General features: G+C 29.7%; 3 protein-coding genes and 1 pseudogene across 3 annotated transcripts; 2 read left to right on the top strand and 2 right to left on the bottom strand.

Annotated features, from left to right (window-relative positions):
* Positions 1–501: 501 nt before the first annotated feature.
* Positions 502–4,481, bottom strand: LOC111038494 (annotated as a pseudogene).
* A 110-nt stretch (positions 4,482–4,591) lies between these two features.
* On the top strand, positions 4,592–8,415 carry LOC111038497 (sperm-associated antigen 7). Its single transcript, XM_022321621.1, has 6 exons — positions 4,592–4,820; positions 5,813–5,880; positions 6,147–6,235; positions 6,295–6,466; positions 7,732–7,906; positions 8,004–8,415. The coding sequence occupies exons 1-6, from the start codon at positions 4,742–4,744 to the stop codon at positions 8,123–8,125; spliced, it is 705 nt and encodes a 234-aa protein (XP_022177313.1). The 5' UTR covers positions 4,592–4,741; the 3' UTR covers positions 8,126–8,415.
* Positions 8,416–11,033: 2,618 nt separating this feature from the next.
* Positions 11,034–15,250, top strand: LOC111038496 (40S ribosomal protein S4). The gene is made up of 6 exons (XM_022321620.1): positions 11,034–11,163; positions 11,578–11,836; positions 13,624–13,721; positions 13,790–13,961; positions 14,040–14,169; positions 15,063–15,250. The coding sequence occupies exons 1-6, from the start codon at positions 11,161–11,163 to the stop codon at positions 15,196–15,198; spliced, it is 798 nt and encodes a 265-aa protein (XP_022177312.1). The 5' UTR covers positions 11,034–11,160; the 3' UTR covers positions 15,199–15,250.
* A 1,124-nt stretch (positions 15,251–16,374) lies between these two features.
* LOC111038498 (zinc finger protein 77-like) lies at positions 16,375–21,675 on the bottom strand. Its single transcript, XM_022321622.1, has 5 exons — positions 21,330–21,675; positions 19,929–20,202; positions 17,731–18,253; positions 16,666–16,779; positions 16,375–16,593 (listed from the first exon to the last, which is right to left on the bottom strand). Exons 1-5 carry the CDS (start codon positions 21,564–21,566, stop codon positions 16,479–16,481), a joined length of 1,263 nt encoding a protein of 420 aa, XP_022177314.1. The 5' UTR covers positions 21,567–21,675; the 3' UTR covers positions 16,375–16,478.
* Between the last annotated feature and the right edge of the window lie 216 nt (positions 21,676–21,891).

Genomic DNA, 21,891 nt, shown 5'->3' on the forward strand with positions numbered 1-21,891 from the left:
AACTGTTTTATTAAAATAATAGTTTTTAGTAGGTAACATTTTCAATGAAATAAAATATAGTTTCTTAAAATATTTGATGTAGGAAGATGGGATAGTGCAGTGATCTATCCCCATTGCGTGACCGTGATTAGATATTAAATGTTTGTGAATGGTGATGACGACTACCATTGAGGACAAGTACTAGTACACTATTTCAGGCGCCCAAGCTGTAGCGGCTCACCAGATGTCCAACATGGCTGAATCAAAGTATTATTTTGTGGTTTGAGCTATAAACAAACACTTGAGATGTGAACCATGCACTGTTGCTAGTATACTAGCGCCTTGACACCGCTGATGTAATTATAGGGACATCAGCTGAAATAACATTTTGTGTTGATATTTACACTATCTAACCTAACTTTAAGTGTTGGTTTATGAATATGACTCAAACAGAAACAAAATATAAACATCAAATGCCGTTTCAGCTGATGTCTAATATAAAACAATAAATGTAAAATGCAATTTGGTTGAAATAGTTCTGATATATTTTCTCATTTAAAGTCTTAGCTGCCAATGATGTAAATATTAAATACTTTACTCTCATTGACTGAAAAATAATTAAGCTATTGATTAATTATTTTTTGATTTATACTTTGTCTCTTTAAGATGTATGAAATGTGTGTTGAAGATCTTCAAAGTCCAACATTCTTGTTTCTGTACTTAGTGTGTTATCAGTGTCGTTTAAGGGTTCAAACTGTTCTAAACTTTTAATGAACTCTTCAGTAGACGTAGGAACTAGATTCAGTTCGTTAGTGAAAACCTCATAGACTCCATGACTCATAAAGGAATCTGGTTGAGAGACATTTGACACAGATGATGTGGATGCAATAGGATAATCTGGAAAATAATAAAATAAATTTTTTTGTACATTAGTAAGTATAAATACACAATAATCAATAACAATCTCAATCACAATCACAACCTACCAATTATAGGTACATTTGAGTGCAAATGATCAGACATTGTGCGTAATCTTTCAGATACTAGACCATCTACACTTTCCATAACGGCTTGATTTTCATCACATAATATTGATTCTTCCATACTCGAGCTAAGTAAGAAATCCACCTTAGATGATTGACTATCAAAAATATTTAAATGGATAGGACTAGAGTGGTGATTGAGATGTTGTGGTGTAGAAACTTTGGGTTCAATAGATTTTGTGGAGTTCATAGCCCAAACACTAGATTCTTGTTCTATTTCATAATCATTTTGAATGTCTTTAAACCTGTAAGAGCCTTTTGGTAAGCCAAACAAATGTCCTAATGAATCATCTATGAACTAAAACATTTAAAAAAATATTAAAACAAAATCAATTTTAAAAGGATAAGATAATTAATCTATTTTACCATTTGATTGTTATCAGTAGAATTAGATTTACAATTTGATACAATTTGAAAAGATTTTGATAAACTTCTTAAATTTAAAATTAGTGTATTCAACTCTTTGGAAAATGATTGCAGACCTCCACTCTCGAGTGTACTAGATAGTAAATCCCAAACAGATATCGTTCCAGACAAAGATTTCATAAGGTTAGTTTTTTTCAGATGTTTCATTATCTAATAACATGCAAATAAAAATGTATTTATCGACAATATAGACATTAATTTCATAATATTATTGTACTTGTTTCAAATGAAACTGCAAATTTTTTTTAGACTTGATATAAGCACAATGTCGATTTTTTAAAACTTCTGTCTGTGTATGAGTTTCCTTTTTATTATTAATTATATCAACTGAAATATAATGAAATATTATAACATTTTTATGAAACATCTTTACTGTCTACAAAATATTTGAGATAGATTACTATTTATCGGTGTTTCGTGGAGGTTTTGGAAAATATCTTGTAACTCTGAATCCACTTGCTTTTCAGCTGTATTCATCTTATGAGAAGGATATCTTTCCAAATGTTCTTGCATTCTTTTATGGCCTAAATAAGTTTTACCACATCCTCCACAAAAAAAATCTGATTTAACATTATATTTTACTTTTTTTCTCACACCAACTGAAAAAAAATATTAATGTTATTAAAATTTAAAATTTATATTTAAATACTTAATACAGATGAATAACACTTGATATTGTATTCGGTGTTTGCAATATCAAGCGTAGTAATATCACAATAGTGTATTTTCTAACAATTAAGTAAATTAAAATCAACAAAACAGGATGTATGGTAAAGCAGTTATTGTAAATACTACGCTTACCAAAATTGAAAAACTTAAAACCTGATCAGTAACCAGCTAATCAACAGATAAGCTTAAGTTCAAACTATACAAAATTGAAATAGACTTGAAAATACAATTACAGTGATTATATAAACGTGAAAATATATTTTTTTCATTGTTTAATATTGCATTTAATAGAAAATAATATTAATTTAAAAAAAAAAGAAGCTAATCAAGTGAAAAAACTGACGAAAATGAAAGTTTGGAACTCACTTCCAGACATATTGTGTTTTCATTTTAACTAGCAAAATACAGACTGGAAGTTAAAAAGTATCCGATGATAAGTAGGAAAATAAATCATATCAGAACATAATGTAATATTTTATACGATATTTTCATGCCTTATTAAAAAAAGAATATAAATTGTATATTTTTTGTTTAGTTGGGGAACCAGAAGCTCTAGGGTTAATCTAAAAAGAGATAGTACAAACATTTTGTTAATAGTTTAATGTCTTTTGAACAAATCATATAATCCCAATTCATTGACCACCACAATTTTTCTTTTATACATGGACATAACTGCCTCTAAAAACTTTCTTTAAACTAATTAAAAAATGTTAGAAAAAAGTGTCTCTGCTATCAATACATATGCAAAACTGTATACTATTAATTGTATAGATTAATACATTATTTTAAATTTTAATATAGAAAACAAGCAAATACCATTATTGTCGACTATTAAGAAGGAGTTTTTTTTGGTTTCCATAGTGTTTTCACCATTTATCAAGTGTCTTGGAGGTTTACACAAGCGACCAGACTTTGTAGATACTAATGGGTACTATATAAACTATAAAAATATGATAGTTGTTAAGAAATAAGAACATATTAAAGTGTATTGAATTACGTCTTCTGGTTTTAACTGTTTTGAAGATTCTTCTAGTCTTGTTTCACTCTTAATTAATTCGTTATTCATTTTTCTTGGTCGTCCTCTTTTTGGCACTTTTATTTCAATAGAATTTTCTTCTAAATCGGTTGGCCTTACCAAACTAAACAAAAATGAATGAGTTTGTATAATATGCTTATTAATGTAAAATATTAATTGTGCATAACGTCAGAAAGTTTATAGCATTAAATTAAGAATTTTGTTTGTTTTTCTGACATTTGAATCAAAAGATAAATACCAACCAAAATGTACTTAAAATGTGATGAAGTAACTAAGTACTAATAAATTAAAATATAAAATGTATCCATTCATTTTTATTATTTGAATAAGTAATAACTATAGAAAAAAGCTTAAAAATTAGTTATAATATGAACACTTACTGAAAAATTACATTTGTATCAGTTGTTGAGTCATATTTTAATACTTTATTATTATCATTATGCATATCTTCATCTTTTAGTAACAGTGATATATCATTAACAAATTTTTCTGAATATGTGTCAATGTGTGGCCTAAGACAATAAAATAAAAATCATTACCTCATTAAAATACATTTGTTACCTATTGATATAATTTGGATTTTTAAAAATAAATTGCTACAAAGGTATTTGTTATACAGTTGATTACTAACTCGGTAGATTGATTGTTATTAATGGCCAAGTGATGGATAGTTTTGTCATAAGATATTTTTTTGATTGACTTTGTAGAATTTGTGTGAGAAATTATTGGTGGAACACACTCAGTGCTCACTGTCGGAACTTGATGGTCTATATTTGGAACATAGAAGTCATAAGACATCAGCTCTCCAGAAGTCATTTGATGTGGTAGTTGTACATTGGTTTCTTCAGTCAGCTCCGGAATCACATTTAATATGTACACAGGATAGTTCTCCAAATTTTGTGAATCCATTTCTAGAATAAAATACAGGTATACTGGAAATGCAAAACTGACTTAATCAGTACTTACTGTGATATACAACTTAATTAATTGCTTGTCAGTGGTAAAAAAAATTTGTTTGGACGTTTTTAAATTCAATCTTGATCTTAAAGTGGAAAATTTGAAATCATGACATAATTGAAAATATATGGATTATATTTTATTAATAGGTATTCTCATATTTTATCACAGAATAATAATTATAAGCGCGTTTTCACGGATGAATTTAGACCAAAGGGTTTACCGTGGAAAAATATAGTATATATATTTACTTTGTCATGCCGTTTTCTAAAAAGTGAGTTAATAAAAAATCATTTTTAGGGATAATTTTATGCCAAAACTACATATTTGCCTTTGCTGTTTACTAAAATGTTTGCTCCTATCATTAAACGACTTTTTCTATATATGATAGCACAGGAACTGATAAGTCTTTCCATATCACTGATAGGTATCACGGTCTTGTTTATAATGATATAATTTATAAACAAGACCCTGTTCCATACCCAATATCCAGTATCCACACTGTTCATTTGTTCTGTGCTAATAGCCAACAGGCAGTAACAGGCACTAAGCCGATTCCAGTTTTGGTCAATCACTCGTTGTTGGATATAATTTGAGATTACTTTTATTTACTCTATCAAATTTTGTCATCATGGATTTACTTGGGTCGATCATGAAATCAATGGAAAAACCACCGACTGTGGATACCAAAGAAAAACTAAGGCAAAAAAGTAAGCCTTAATTGGGTGTTTATTATTTTTATTTTACGAAATTTATTCATGTTTTTTGGCAAAGTGAATATTCCCGTATTATGTGTTTAGTGCCTATATAGTGATTATGTAAAATGTCTACAAAATCAATAGGAATGTACATAATATGAGTTTTGCCTAGTCAATATTTACTAGTCATATTATGGCAGTCAATAAACCAGTATAAAATCGCGCTACTCAATTGAGCCATTAAATGTCTATCAATTAATCGATCAATTATTATGACTGAACATATTAAAAGTGTATAATACCACGGTCCACTTATTGACAGTAACATTCTGTACTCAGTGAATATACTAGTATATATACAGTGTGTATATACTCAGTACAATATAGTACATAATGGATGCAAAATCAAAATTTAATAGTGAGTTAAAAAAAAACCGAGAGAAATTAGCTAAAAATGCTTCATGTTTAACTGATGAGTAATACAATAATATAATCAAACAAATATTAGAATTAAAAATTGGACATAAAAAAAAGAGCCAAGAGACTTATATAGATTAATACAACGGTGTAAAAGAATGTGGCATTATTAACTCTGTCAAACGAACAATCAATAATAATTTCTGGGCAACCACGTGCCAATGGAAATGTCAGAATAAAAAGTGTGTTTGCATGAAAAACAAAATACTGTGAAGTTGCATATGATATTGATATTAATAAAATCAAACCAATCAATACAACATACATTATTGTACAAATACATTCATAGTTAATAACGGTTATAATTCATAGGTGCCTGTATAAGGGTTGATAAAAAATTTTAACTAAATAAATAATAAATAATATCGTTCAAAAACTTATTACATTTTAAACTATGTTTTGCTTTTTCTAAAATTGTCAGGTTTCATTCATAATGCTAAATAATTGTGCATATTCCCCAACTTATTCACTTTACTGGTAATATAACTATAGATTTTATCTGTGACTGATTTTTGTTTTTATTTTAGAAGCCCAAGAAATATATATCAAACAACAGAATAAGGAAAAAGCAAGAATGATACAATTCCGTAATGAAGTAATTCTAATTATTTATACTTTTTTATGATAAGGAATTTAATGCTTTTTATTGCTAAATGATAGTTATAAAAATTTTAATTAGTTAAGAAGACAATAGACGATCTTAAGAATGTTTCTTCATTCATTTTCACTGTTTATGTATTTAATAATTTTTCTCATCTGTTATTTTGTGTAAATCATAAAAACAAATGTTGGGTTTTTCTTTTATAAATTCATTAAATTAAAACATAAATATAGTTAAATTAATATGGTATTTTATTTTAGACGGAGAAAAAAGTGACATCATTTGTCCAAGACGATCACCAGACTCGTTTGAAATTCCCTACTTTGAATAAAGTGCTACGCAATATAGTGTGAGAACATTAATTATTTTAATTATTACTGATTGAAAACTAAAAATATATATTTTTAGACATGAAATTGCCGAGGATGCTGGAATGTTAGCTTATTCTTTTGGAGAAGAAGAAGTTGATCGTTATATTATGATATTTAAGAAAGATTCTCCGCCTTCTGAGGACGAATTAAATGCACTTCGAAATGGTCAAGAATGGAATGATGATATTGCTAAAAGATTAACGGAACAGGTTTGTATTATATTATTAAGCTATAAACATTCTACAATCAATCTCCAACAATAACCCATTACTACAAAATCTCGCAATCCTGGAAACTTCACTCAGACTTCTAAAATGAAAATAATGTTGTGACTATCTTAACCCTCCCTCAAATTTATACTGGCCTAGGTTCACTACTGATAAAAATATGTATACACTTTAATTATAAGTTGTAAACTTAAGTTTACTTGATATTGAATATTTATTAGGTTAAGGTATGTAGTAATAATTCCGCATTAATATTTGCCTATTTTATATTAAAAAATAAATGAAAATATAAAATTAACACAGTAAAGATAAGAATTATTATTATCTTTATAAATGAAGTATAAACCATTCTACACATGGTATTTTTAGTAATTATACATTTTATTTGTCTACAGCATTTTTAAATTGACCTATGAATGGTATTTATTTTTTATTATATAAACGTCAAACGGCTATTAAAAATTACAATGGCTAAGATTTAAGTAAATGTTAATAATTAAGGAGTGTTCTGTAATATATGGTAAACATAAAATTATTATATAAGTTCACATATAGTAAGCATTTAAACTATTTAAGGTGGTAGTAGACATGGGTCATTCCAAATTTGCTAATCCAAGCATTCTATGTAATTAATGATTATGGCTATAGGAAGTTGAGTGGGATGGGATATACAAAGAAGTTTTATTTGTATTTTTGTGGAAAGGAACTTTAAAAAAAATACAATAGAGAAGGTTGGAAGTATCTAATAAATTGTTGAAGAGAGAGTAAATAAACTGACGGTCCGCATTGTTCCATGACAACATTGATATTATGAATAAAGAAGAGACGGCTGGAATAGTGAATACTAAGGTCTTCAATAGTGGAAGCATGTTCTAACTGCATGCCATTAAGAGTTTAAGTATTATGTATAGTGTTTCTTGATCTAGAGAAGGAAATCACTCTGCACTTATTAATATTGAGAGAAAAGCCTAATTGGGAGCACCGCAAATTAAATTGAATAAGTTCATCTTATAAAAGAAGGTAGTCAGTATGAGTTTTGATTTTATATAATGAACTTCAATTCTGTAACCATTCGGCTTATTTAAATACAATTTATAATGGTTTACTACTTTTTTATTATTGCTATAGTACTTGTTTTAAATTTTAGTCCATATTATGTAACTTAGTGTTAATCAAGTTTTGATGATCAATAAATATGGAAAGGTTAATATAATATAATATAGATTCCTGTTTTTATAAATGTTTAGAGGGAACAAGTTAAAATTGAAGAAATGCTAGATGAAGAAAAACGAATGATGCTTAAGCGAACTAACCAAGATAAGCCTAAATATAATTACAAAGAAAAATTCCAACATCTTGTTGGTTTGGAAGCAGCTGAACAAGCAGCAAGGAAGACAGAGACTAATAAATCTTATGGGTTTGGTGAGTTAAAAATATTTTTTTAATTCTGAACACAGCAACCATTTTAGTTTTAAATGTAACCATCATTAAATATATTACGATATAAATTTATTTTCAGTTCCAAGTGAAAATAAAAAGGATCAAAGGTCAATCGAACAAACGCTAGCTGACATACGCGAAAAAAAAAGATTGAAAATAGAAAATGATAACTCTCAAAATCAATCTTTAAAAACAGACTAATTTAATTTTGTTATAGTCTACATATTTATGAAATATAGGTTTATTAAATCAGACAAAATAGAAATATAGCTCCTATTAAAATTGTTTAAAATAATGAAGTATAAAAATAAAATTCTCAAATGTTATGTATTATCCTAACAAATTATTCAATATTATTTACTCATTTTATTTTAAATTAATCATGTAAAGCAATACTCAATATATTTTTGATATTTATTGGAATAAACTTGTTATTAACATTTAAACCTAGAAATAAATGTAGAAGTAATGAAAAATAGTTTGTACATTAATATGTGTTTATTTGTATTATTTAACATAATTTTGATTTTTGTTATTGATTTAAGTTAAGAATAACATTTAAAAATAAATTGTGTTATTAGTTACCTAGTTCTATGAGTAAAGACATCAAAAGTTATTTATTATGAATGTACCCACTTAAATTTATGAGAATAACTTATGAGATTGTATCATAGTCAACTGACAGTTTTGATCTGCTTAGTTTACTGTCAAGCTTGAATTAAATATTTTCATTTTCATTAGAGAGTTTTCTAAATTTGCTAAATTTAATTTAAAGTTTAGACATAACCTATGTGAAATGATATCATGTTTCCTTAATGTTTATAGGTAATATTTAAATTCTGTTGAGTGGCCTATAAATTTAGTTAATACTGTGCAATTTCCATCAATTCATTTTATTTTATGTTCCAATTATCAATACACCTGAAAGTGTGTGCAGTTAAATGATACGCAGAGAAGTAAAAGTTATGAATTGTTGATCAAAAAGTTTGATGTAACGTTGAGTATGGGTTTTAATTTTTTACAGCAATAAATATTCAAGAGCAAATTTTTTAAGGATAATTGAAGATTTTATTTTGATACATTTGGTTATTTAAACTGAAATTTCTTTTGTAACAATTTTAGTTATTTAAGGGAACTTCGAACATTTTGCCATTCCATACATAAATTTGTATGCACATTGAAATTTTCAAAATATTTAGGCTAATTTTAAGCTGCTTAGACCATGAACCTATTCACACTGTAAAACAATAAATGGTATGCAGTAGTATTGACTTATCACTTATCAGCTATAAGTGTATAATACTTAATATTAATAACACAGGACAATAGCTTATAGTTATGTTAATTGATGCCAAGATTATTATCTTTAATCGTGATATGCACCTATATGAAAATGATGTTTTTGGAAAAAATAGTTCAGCTTTACCTAGATAAATTTGACTACAATCTTTTTGTACAATGTACATAATATTATAAACCATATGTCCATAATTATAAAGTGCGTCCCAAAACTCACGTATTACCCTTGTTATATCCATAACAAATCATGCAGTTTTTCTCCAATAATTGGTAAGTCAATTCTAATTGTATATATATATACTTTTTGAACACATTGTATCGTGATATACATATACCCAAAAAAATTAAAGTAGTTAATTTACATTTGACTTTATTTTGAATGTTATATTTCAATTACATTAATATACAAGTCATTAGATATATAATTACCTAATACATATGAAAAACAATGTTTATTGAACTTACCTATCGTTATTAAAAAATATTAAAACTATACAATTTAAAAAAATATATACCTGTGTAAAATTTCATGGAAAAGCCAACTAACTAGTCACATATTAAAATTTTTAGTTCTGTGTTAGTTCTTTATGCTATTTATTGTAATCCTAAAATAAAATAATTTATTAAATTTATAAATTAAATGTATGTATTGTAATGTACCTATGTAATGTTTGTTTCATTTTGAAAAAAATATTTGAATTCCTTATTCTTTTTTCTAGGTTATATAGGCAATGGATATTATTTGAATTTTTTGTTTAGTAGCACTGAAGTAATGGTAAATTTTGAAAAAAAAATTAAATTAATTTGGTACTTCACTAATAAGTAATTATATAGTAATTTAACAATTCAAAAAAATCGAATATCGAATATCCATTTCCTACATAACCTAGAAAAGAGAATAATGAATTCATACTTATTTTCAAAATTATAATCGGGAATTTGGTGGGTACTGGACGAATTTTTTTTTCTGCTTTTGGACTTTCATGTTGAAACATTTTTGATTGTAAAATGTAATGAAGTGTGACTGAGTACCATACTTCCAAATAGTATATTCTATGCTACAGATTTCCAAGAATCTTAGCCGTAGTTTATCTTTATTACTTGAAGCTTTCGAGGAACTTACGAAAATACGAACTAATGTCTAATTATCAGTTACTACTTACTACATACACAGTCACACATTACAACCCGTGTATAGGATACTGCCTAAATCCGACCCCTTAAAAATGGTTAGGTTTCAATAGCTTCCAGATGGGTTATCCAGGAATAATAGAAAATAAGTATGAACTAGTTTTTAAGTAAGATGCGATGTTAATTAATATACTATGTAATTATATTTTTGTACTTTTACATCATATTTATTTATTTACTTGAAAGTTTTTTTTTCCCGGAAGTTTTTCGCTAGATTTACTCAAATATTTTAACACCTACTCAATGAAGAGGATTAGTCGATGACTCGAAATTTGAAATTCGAAAGCTATACAGTAGAACGAGTAACGAGTTTCCTGGATTTTTTTCAATGTGTTTGTGTCTTCGTGGTAATATTTAATTTATCACATGAACTAAGATATACCTATTACGGTATATCCATGGGCCATGGCAAGGTAATTATAATACTATAATATAATTAAAAATTATAATATTATATTTACCTTGATCCATGGATAAATACATCTACATGTGTATTTAGCCATGGCCCATGGGTATATCTTAGTTCACGATTTATCATAATACGAGTATACGACGGGTTTTTAAATTTCCACGTAAAAGTCAAGGAGATCGGAGTGTATTTTGATATCCATCCTCCCGGGCGCCTGAATCTTGTTTATAAAAACCTAACCTACAAAATCAAACTCTACTATCTTTCTGAGTGCTGGTGTTCTGTTGAAATGTTCTTCTAGTTTTCGCGTCTGGTACAGTAACTCTTTTCCGTCAAAATGGTAAGTTTTTAATTTTTATCCATCTTAATCCAAACAACCGTCTACCCATAAGCCGAAACGATTGCATTAATAATTTCTTACCAATTTTTTTTTGTAAATTATACTAATATTTTACGTCTAACGTCTAACGTCGTCCGATTAATACTCTGCTGTATTCGATTTTCGGAACAATTTGTAATCGTCCGTCAATCTGAATCGGACGACGCTTAACTAAATCCGTTACACTATTAATTATAAAGTAATGATTATTCGTTGCAATTTTAATTTTGAGGATCCTCTAATATTGAAAGAAATTAATGTCCGGTCAACGAACCGCAATCGATTTTCACTTTGTTGTCTAGACGGCTTGTTTGTTTACTTGAATTATGTAAAATTAGGTACCTATGCATTTTATACATTGTAAACTATTTGTAGGCCAGAGGTCCAAAGAAACATTTGAAGCGTTTAAACGCACCCAAAGCATGGATGTTGGACAAATTGGGGGGTGTCTTCGCTCCACGTCCAAGCACTGGTCCACACAAACTTCGTGAATCACTACCGTTATTGATCTTCTTGCGTAATCGTTTGAAGTATGCACTTACTGGTGCCGAAGTCACCAAGATTGTCATGCAAAGATTAATCAAGGTTGATGGCAAAGTCCGTACCGACCCTAATTATCCAGCCGGTTTTATGGGTAAGTAACCCATTCTATATTATATACAATCTATAATAGCTACATACCAATGTATTTAATTTGTCAATCACTCATTTTATAATATTCCCTAATGGCTGCATTGATTTCTGATGGATTTGAGAGGAATTTTTTTTATGATGAATGTTTTTGGACTATACATAGTTTTTGTAAAATTGTCATTGTCATGGTTACTTATAAACAAAATTATATTCATGGATCTCCCTTGTATGGAAAATAACGTGGATAGGGTTTTTTTTCTGATTTACCGTTTTCTGGGTATTAGCAAGGTTTAGTTTCTTTTATAAGTTTAAATTTTTAAATGTCAATATTGTAATCCAAATTAATATTGGTTTTGCTCTCAAACTTTTCTATTTGATTTTTTTGTCAATAATATAGGTATTATTGACCTATTAATTTATTCTTTTTAATTTTGAATATGGTTAGTAGTCAATTATATTCTTAAAGTATTAACTTCACTGGTTTAAAATAAATAAATTATGGTATTTTATACATTTCACTTGCGCTATTATAATCTAATAATAATGGATGTAAAAAAAAACAGAATTTACAGAACAAACCTGGATTATTTTAACAATCTTTAGTGTACATTTTTGTCATCCTTCAATACAATTCATAGTCATTTCTATTATCTAAAATATAAAACCTCATTGTTCATTAAGTATTTTATAATTTTGGAATATATTCATTTCCAAGTTAGGTGTGAATTTATGGTTATAACTTATATTAATATCTAATGTACACTTATTTTTCCATCAAGTTAAATAAGATTAAGTTCATACTCAGAATGACACCTTGTCCCTCAACTGTGTTGTTACCATTGTGCAAGTGTTCAACATAAAAAATCCACGTTCAGTAGTTATGTACTGTTGACAATAATATTACCTAGTGACTTATTTTCAAATGTAATTTGAAAATATTAACTACATAATATTATAGGTTTTTATTGATTTTTCGATCATAAGGTAGATGAACATTTTAAAATGATTATTTTTACATAATTGTACCTCGCTTTGAAATAATATTATTTAAAGCTATCATTGTGACCTATATATTATCAGTGTTTTTAACGTTCCTTTTGTATACATAGGAATTAGTTGAGTTTCTCATTCATTTAATATTAAGAGGAACTCATTCTTTTTCTTGTTCCTCTAGAAAAGTATTTGGTTCCTCGCATTAGTTAACATTAAATATTAATACTTATACAATTCTTTTATTATACGTCATAGATATTATAATTTTGAGTATAATTAATGTGTTCAAAATATTTCTCAAATAGTAAATATATAGTATAATATATATTTACTAATCAGAACACTGTCGTATGTGAATGTAAAAATTGGTAGTTTTGTCTATTAGATTATTAACTTGATAAGTAAACACAATCTTTTTTCTCAAATATATTAAAAAACATTCCTGAGGATTATAAAATTTATGTTCCTGTTTATTTAAACATAATTAAATTAATTCCTTCATTTGTTCCTCTAAAACAGAATCGTTTCTTTAGGAATACATTCCTTAATAACACTGTAAAATTATCAACCCAAATTTGTTATTTTGTACATTTGTAAGATGGAAACAACACGTAGCCAGGTTTAGCTTATTCTATAATTTAACATGATAGTATTTTTGGTCTAAGTATTTTATAATACATATCTTTAATCAATTGTATAACATTGAATATGTAACATATTTATACTTATGTAAATACCTTACATATTCAATGCTGAGTAATCATTTAATTTAATCAAAATTTTTTATTCTTACAGATGTTATATCTATCCAAAAGACCAGTGAGCACTTTAGATTGATCTATGATGTGAAAGGTCGTTTCACCATCCACAGAATTACTCCTGAAGAAGCAAAAGTAATTAAATAACAAATTATAAGTATAATTATTTTGCCCATTATTTATTTTCTTATGTATTCTTGTAGTACAAGTTGTGTAAAGTAAAGAGGGTACAAACTGGACCCAAAGGTGTGCCATTTTTAACTACTCATGATGGCCGTACTATTCGCTACCCTGACCCTAACATCAAGGTTAATGACACTATTAGATACGATATTGCATCATCTAAAATTTTGGATCATATCCGTTTTGAAACTGGTAAGTTAAATAATAATTTTTAGTTAATTTATAATTGTGTTTTGTTAATTGACAGCCATTTGTTATTTTAAATTTTAGGAAACTTGTGCATGATAACTGGAGGTCGCAATTTAGGGCGTGTTGGTATTGTTACCAACAGGGAAAGACATCCAGGATCTTTTGATATTGTTCACATTAAGGATGCAAATGAACATATTTTTGCTACCCGGTTAGTTCAATATTTATTTTTTATAAAACCTTTTAAGTGTTAAATAGTAATATTATGTACTTTCATAATTTACATTTTCTCTTATTTTTTATTTATTTTCATATTACTAACAAATAACAGTGATTATTAGACATGTAATGAGATTTTGATTTTAATATGTGTGCTTTATCTTGTTGGTATTTTGACTTCGCATATTTGCTGTGTATGAAGGCATGTGTCCTCGTTTGTTGAAACTGTATTAACACTATTAAAATAGTAGCAACAATAACTAGTAAAAATATTATTATTTATAAAATGATGTAGGTAATTATTAATTCTTGACAATTTCAGAAAATTGGTACATGATTTCATATTGACTGTTCACTTTTAGCTATTCTTTTAGGATTACTTTGCACTATGAGACCTACTTTGCTCTTAATTATCTTGATAGGACATAATTAAAATAAAGTTATATGAATGTGCACTAAACTGATGATATTCACTATTTTCTGTTAAAAATTAGAGTAACTTAAGAAGGTGCTAATGAGTGCAGTTACTACTTGATGATTGTTGTGCTCCCTTAAGTTTCATTTAATTATTCAATATTCCTCTGGCTTGCATTGTTCTAAGATAACACAAAGCAATGTTATGGCCGGTTGTTAAAAACGAAAGCTCTCAACAAAACCAATTTATTTGATTTGTATGGTCAGACTGAAACCGGAATTAAATTGGTCATAGCCTTTGGGTAATCTGATTTGAAATGTAGTTTAATTGACATTATTGAATCTTAATCTAAATTACATGCCTTAAAACCCATCTATGTATGACATGTAGCATTTAGCTTTTAAAGTGTTTAGTCTAAAGATTTATTCATTTATTTATTATTATATGTTAAAAATTGGTTATTTTTTTAGGATGAACAATGTTTTTATTATTGGAAAAGGTCAAAAGAACTACATTTCTCTACCAAGGAGTAAGGGAGTTAAATTGACTATTGCCGAAGAACGTGACAAGCGTTTGGCTGCGAAGACCAAGTCTAGCAGACGTTAAAAGTTTGTTTTTTTCATGTGATTTGAATAAATGACTTATAAAATACAAACAATTTTCAATTGATTTTTTGGTTGTATCCCAAATGTTTAATCCTTAATTATACATACAATTGTTCCTTGCGACTTAGGTTTTTAATGGTTTATAACCTATGTACTTAAATACTTATTGTAACTTCTGTTTTTCTTATAGTGACATTTTGTATATTTATGGGAACTTAATTTCTTTTTTTAAACCTACAATAGTTACTTAAATTATGTTGTTAAAGTACCATCTAATTAAAATAATTGACTACATTTTAAAAAATCAGTTGTAAAAACAATGTCATTATAGTTTGACAAAAACATAATTATAGTTCTACAATTAATATGGCATCAGTCCAATGTGCAAAGTACCTAGTTTGATCTTATACATGACCAACCAGCCCCGGATACGCAAGGTATGGGCCCACTAGTTTTATGATTATAACCAGCCCTAAAAAAGTAAAATGACCCATTTTTCAATAAGATTACATCATTAATAGTTAACCATATTTTAATAATAACATATATCAAACAATATAAATTATACATATTATATTAAGCAGTTGACATAGATAAATAATAAATATACTACTAAGCCGGCCCAAATGTTGAGTAGCCCCGCCGAGTTTAACTCTGTAACTCACCGGCTCTATCTAGGCCTGACCCTAGCTTAAATGCCTATGGAGAATTCCGAAATTGTAGTAATTGGTGTGTCTACTATTATAATCACTCAAGAGGTTAGCGGTGCTGATCTTCATCCAAATAATACAATTTCTAAACCGATGAGTAAATGTGTTAAAATATAAATTACACATCACAATTGGCAACTTAGAATATGTTCTAGGATCTTGTATACATTTGTATCTCTTTTTAAAAGGTGCGCATTATAACTTATGTGAGTCTTAAAGATCTACATAATTAATTTTGTGCATATTTGTATTTGATTGGATTTGATTTTGGTGGTATTCTTTAAGAAAATAAAAGTTCTTATTATACACGTTAAAAATTTTTTCGTAAAATTTGTTACAACAAACTGAACAGTTCAGTCATTATAAATAATGCTATTTATTAAACTATTCGTACAAAATAACAACCTTATAATATTTTAATAACGTCTCGAAAATAGGGTGTATAAAATTTTTTCAAATTTTATGTCCGTGGTGAATATTTTTATACATTTTAATTTTAAGAATAATGTATCACAAATATTTTAACAATTAATTATAAATTAAGCACTATTAAAGAAAAAACGATGCGTTGTCATACAGGTACGTGCATTTTATACACGTTTTTCTGCATAACTTGTGCGTGCCTTGACTTCATGTGCCTGTCGAGGTCTCTCTTGCGCACCAGGATTTTTCCGCAACAATCGCACCTGCATAAGCGAAACAAAAATTGCGATTACAACGTACACTTGGTTGTTAAAAAAAATATTTTAAGAACGTACTTATATGGAGTGTCTCCTTCGGCGTGCAACCGTACATGTTTGTTCAAATTGCTTGGGTCGCCGAACGGTCGGTAGCAATACTTGCATTTTAGCGGCTTGAAACCAGTGTGAGTTCTATATTGACAACAAAAACAGTTTAATATTTCTAAGTCTTTTCCCATCATTTTCTTGTATTGGATAAAACTTAACTTTTCATTGTTATTATATGATATTTTTTAACAGTTAAATTTTAATTTGATGTCTATGAAATGTGAAAATCTACAGAAGACGATTGCAGTGATGTATTTAGAAGGGATGGGGCTATGGTTACTTTTATATTAATTATGACCAGTGGCGAACGCAGGAAATAATTACATGTGGGGGGGATGAAAAAATTTAAAATATTCATAAATGTCAAACTATTCTCTCATAATACATACTATTTCTCTTTTTTATAGTATATATACATACATATAAATGAATTATTACAATTAATGTTAGTCTACAATATCATAGAACAATTTCTAAACGTCTTGGTACATTGGCCATTATATCAATGAACTCGCAGTCATTTCGATTTATCAGAATCAATCGAAACTGAGGTAGTATTTTTATTTTCTGCTTTAAAATACTTTAAAATTTAACTCATTTTTAATTCTTGTATTTGAGTTTAATACTTTATTATTTTTCCAATAACACGTCACAATACGACAATAAAAACTTAAGTGAATTGTGCAGCGATATATGTGATGTATTCGTCAGCCCTCCCCCCTGCGTTCGCCCATGATTATGATCATACTAGAGATTATAATTATAATTCATAAATATTAATGCAATATCTGTGCAACTATATCTTAATTCTTATATGATTTTCTAACTATAGTGTACACAAAAAAATTTCGTTTTTCGGCGAGCTAACAAATCTCTGTAAATAATCCTCGGGTATAGAATTACCTATAAACTAAGTTATAGAACCATGAGTGCGGTAGACATTTCTGTGGATTGTTTACACACACATAAACATGATCGTTTACTAATTTAGATAAGTCTGGGAAGGTAATTAAAACGTATAGTTGCAGACAGTACCTGATGTGAATTTTGAGCCCGTACTTCCTGGAATAGACTTTTCCGCAGTATATGCACAGGTGTCCTTGGTCGGAGTGGCCGAGGTTGCTGACTATGGTTTCCATCTCGGCGCAACGACGGTCGAAGAACGCCTTGTCGCTGCCATTGATCACCTGTTGGAGCGTTCCATCTTGTAATGGTGTTCGGTCGGACGATGACGAAGACGAAGGTGGTGCAGGCGGTGGCGGCCGTAGTGGCGATGGAGGCGTCGGACCGCCGCCACTGCTGGCTGACGACTCGGGTGAGTAAGGCCGGAACGCCGACTCGGCGGAAGCGGACGACAAGGGCGCCCGTGACTCAGCTGGCGTCAGGCTGAACCGGAACGACGCTTCGATCGTTCGGCCGCTTGTGCAGTGGTCGGCTGCCAGCCTGGACCAGAGTTTGGCCCGCGGTCGTCTGCCGCAATCCAGTGCCATGTGGATCTTCAGCGGGTTCGGCTTTTCGCATGTGTAACCGCACTTGTGGCAGACGTACTTTCTCTCGTCTTTAAAAAAAAGTAAATAATAATGATATAAATAAATATAGGTGCTATATAATCATATAGATAATAATATATTTGTAATGAATAATGATTTACAAATAACAACTATAGATAGGTATAGATATGCTGTAAAAAATATAGGCAATATAATATTAATTACTAATTAGGTAAACTATTAATTTTTTTATTCGAAACGCTATGAATATTATACATTCGTAAGTAATATTAGGGTCCATAGCCTGTAGGTATATAAAAACGGTCTTAAATTAACATTTTGATGAATTTAGGCAGGAATTTTTTTCAAATATATTTCCATAAAAATAATTCCTTTCAACGGATATTAATTTCGAATATAAATTGTTTATTTTATTCAGGGCCTATGTCGGTACCTACGTATAGGCCCGTAGCATATTATTTAAAGTTTAGTAAACGTATTATTATGTTCCTGTTAGCAGAGGTTCCCAAACTATAGTACGAACAATTAATCGTTTCTTTTGTAGATTATTATTGTTACTGCACATTATTATTATTGTTAATTATTATTCCGAATCACAGAAAATACGCCAACAAACCGTAATTATTGTCAAAACACATAAACAGACATAAATAATCCAAAACTTTCAAGTTAAATAGGTCATGTATTATGTATATATTATATACATTTATACTGACTTTATCTTTTTTATATTAACATTTCGAACAGTCCTACTCAGTACTTTTGGTCACGGTATGTCTTAAATTTGATTGCAGATCAGACTCAGGAGTTGTAAGCGAAAAGTTTGGGGACTTCTGACTTATGTAGAGAAATATTGTACAGGTTCGTTTATAGCCACTGCTCTCCCATATTAAAAAAAAAAATAAATAAATACCTACATATCTACTATCTACATTATATTATGTTTATTTTAATTTTTTATTCATTATCGTATATTTTTGTACGTCCCAAAAGTCCCTTATATAGTTATATCTAACAAAATGTTTCTGTGGTAAATCAACTTTTTTGCAATTTTTTATTGAAACATTTTTTTTTTTAAATTCATTCTTATATCGAAAATTCCTGATAGATTTTTGTTGAAAAAACAGCATTTAAGTGTATAGATTTACCACGGAGTTACTTTGGGTGTATGGGACTTACACTATTTATACCACTGTATGTAGGTACGATATACATATAACATATATATGAACATAATTTACTGAGTAATATATTCAAACACTCAAAACACTGCTTGTTATGTAAAAAAATTATTTAACGTTTTTAAATAGGTATCATTTTAGGTCGCTAAAAAATATATTTTTACTATTTTTGTCGTTTTTTTTTTTAATGACAACATGCATTTTTATTCATCATCCCAAACCAGAATATTATTTGAAGTAAGTCATGATGAGTGAAGTGGAGTAGTACAGATGAGGTTCCCTGCCAAATGTTGGTCCATTATAGGTACTCAGTTTAAGTTTAGACTTAGAATAATGTAAAAAAAATATTTTCGAAAAACTTCAACAGCGTTAGTCATCTCGAAATAATGAGTGCGCCTTTAGTTAAACGGATGTATATAGGCATATACTTAATAATACATTTGGGCATTTGGCTGACTCGTCGATCGAGTACGTATAGACCCGCGGGACATTTGGACTTGGCCGACCTAGTCCCGCGGCTGTGCATCAATATGTCACTCACCTCTTATGTTGACGGGCGTGAGAAACGGCACGTGCAGCATTAGTTGCAAATCGGGCGGGAACCACATCTTGAGCGGTTGTCCGGGCATTACGGTGGCGGTGGTGTGCAGCCCTAGTGTGCCGGCGGCCAGGAGGGACAGCCGGCAGTTGTACGCGTGACAGTCTTCGGCGAGCGGCACTGACAGTATCCAACAGCTGCAGTCGGCCGCTGGACAGCGGTCACCGGCCGCGGCGCACACCAATCGTCCCTCGTCGTTCACGGACACCAGGAGCGTCTGCGCAGGAAAATAATAATAATATGATAATTATTATAATTGTGATAGTCGAGTAATATGTATGCTCAGTGGAGTAAAGAACTAAATTTTCGGCGAGGAGCTAACATTTATACAATTTCCCCCCCCCCTCCTTTACACAATTGTAATACACCAAAACAACAAATTAAAAATTTACAAAATACATGCATACTTTATCTGTAGAAATTCGATTAATCGTATGATACCTACTTAATTGGTCGATCGATTACACTCATTAATTTTTATCTTATAATAATAGATAAAAATATTTTTAACATTTTTTTTAATAAGTCAAATGTCTAGACAGTTCAATCGAACTACCTGGAGTACGTACCAATCTGTGCCACTACTTGTGACACATATTGATATTTATATGATACGATTTTATTCTATATGCTTTTTATTTTAGTAAAATCTTCTCCTTCTCCACGTGGTATTAAAATATATTTCGTGACCTTTTTGAAATCAATAATTAGAATAGAAACATTTTTTTTAAAGTAAATATTACATTTTCTAGGGCTGGAAAGATTGTTTTAGATCCACCAAAAAATACATAACATATTATATAACCGGTAACATACAAATGATAACCCTAGTAAATGAACACCGGATACCAGTATTAAAGTTTGAAATATCCTCTAAATCAGTGCCTATAGATCATCTCATAATACTCGTAAATTATTTATGATTCTAAACAAAGATCAACGTTATTGGTCGTTGAGGCAAAAACTTTGTACAATTCGATGCTTTCCTTCGGTCTACATCGAGTAATGAACATAAGTATAAGTGTCAAAAATAATTTAAGAAAATGGTTTTATATGATTTGCCTTGTTTGTTCCCGCCGATAAATGTATTATTAATTTTTTGAACTACTGTGTATAAGTTTTAAATTTAAGTAACTTGGTAAGTATTTAAGTTTAGATAGAGGATAAAAACAGTGGCTATCGGTGGGGCATTAAAAAATGTTAAAGACTTTGTGTTCCTGATAGGTATGGATTTAATCGGATCTCGAATGTCCTACCACCCTCCTGAAATGTTTACTTTGCAAATTCCCACCATGGGTAATGTACCACAGTTGTACCTACAGTATATATAGACGAGTCGCTTACCGTTTTACTTTCGGTCGTCGACGAAGAAGCATTATCACTTCCTGATACCGACGAGTGCAGACTTCCTCTGCAAAGCACATCTGCCACTTCGACGGTTGCCGTTCCGCAGTTGGCCGGCAAGTACGAGGCGGCCACGAAAGTCGGTTTGCAATCCGATGGTGACTGATCGCGGTGTTGCATGTGCAGGCTTGTAGTGTCCCGGCGGTCACTATAAGCGGCGAGCGTCTTCCCAATCATTGGTATATTATTAATATTATTATTATTATTATTATTATTATTGAAATGTTGTCGCTCGGAGGACCTGCTCGGCGGATGGTCGCTGGTCGGCAAGTGCAGTCAGTGCCACCACAACCTGTTCTCCACATCATGTGGACCCTTTCAGTTCTTTAGGGGGTGGAGCGACCATGGCAAAGCTCCCTTGGCACCACCCCCACCCCTGTAGAGGGTGTGTAGCACCTTGCGGCTCGCGAAAAGCGCATTGACGTCATCGTATTATATATATCATCTATATGCAATATATATGTATATGTACCTATGTTATGCATGGTGTATTGTATTATAT

The sequence above is a fragment of the Myzus persicae genome, unplaced genomic scaffold (assembly GCF_001856785.1).
Source record: "Myzus persicae strain clone G006 unplaced genomic scaffold, MPER_G0061.0, whole genome shotgun sequence".
Classification (NCBI taxonomy): domain Eukaryota; kingdom Metazoa; phylum Arthropoda; class Insecta; order Hemiptera; family Aphididae; genus Myzus; species Myzus persicae.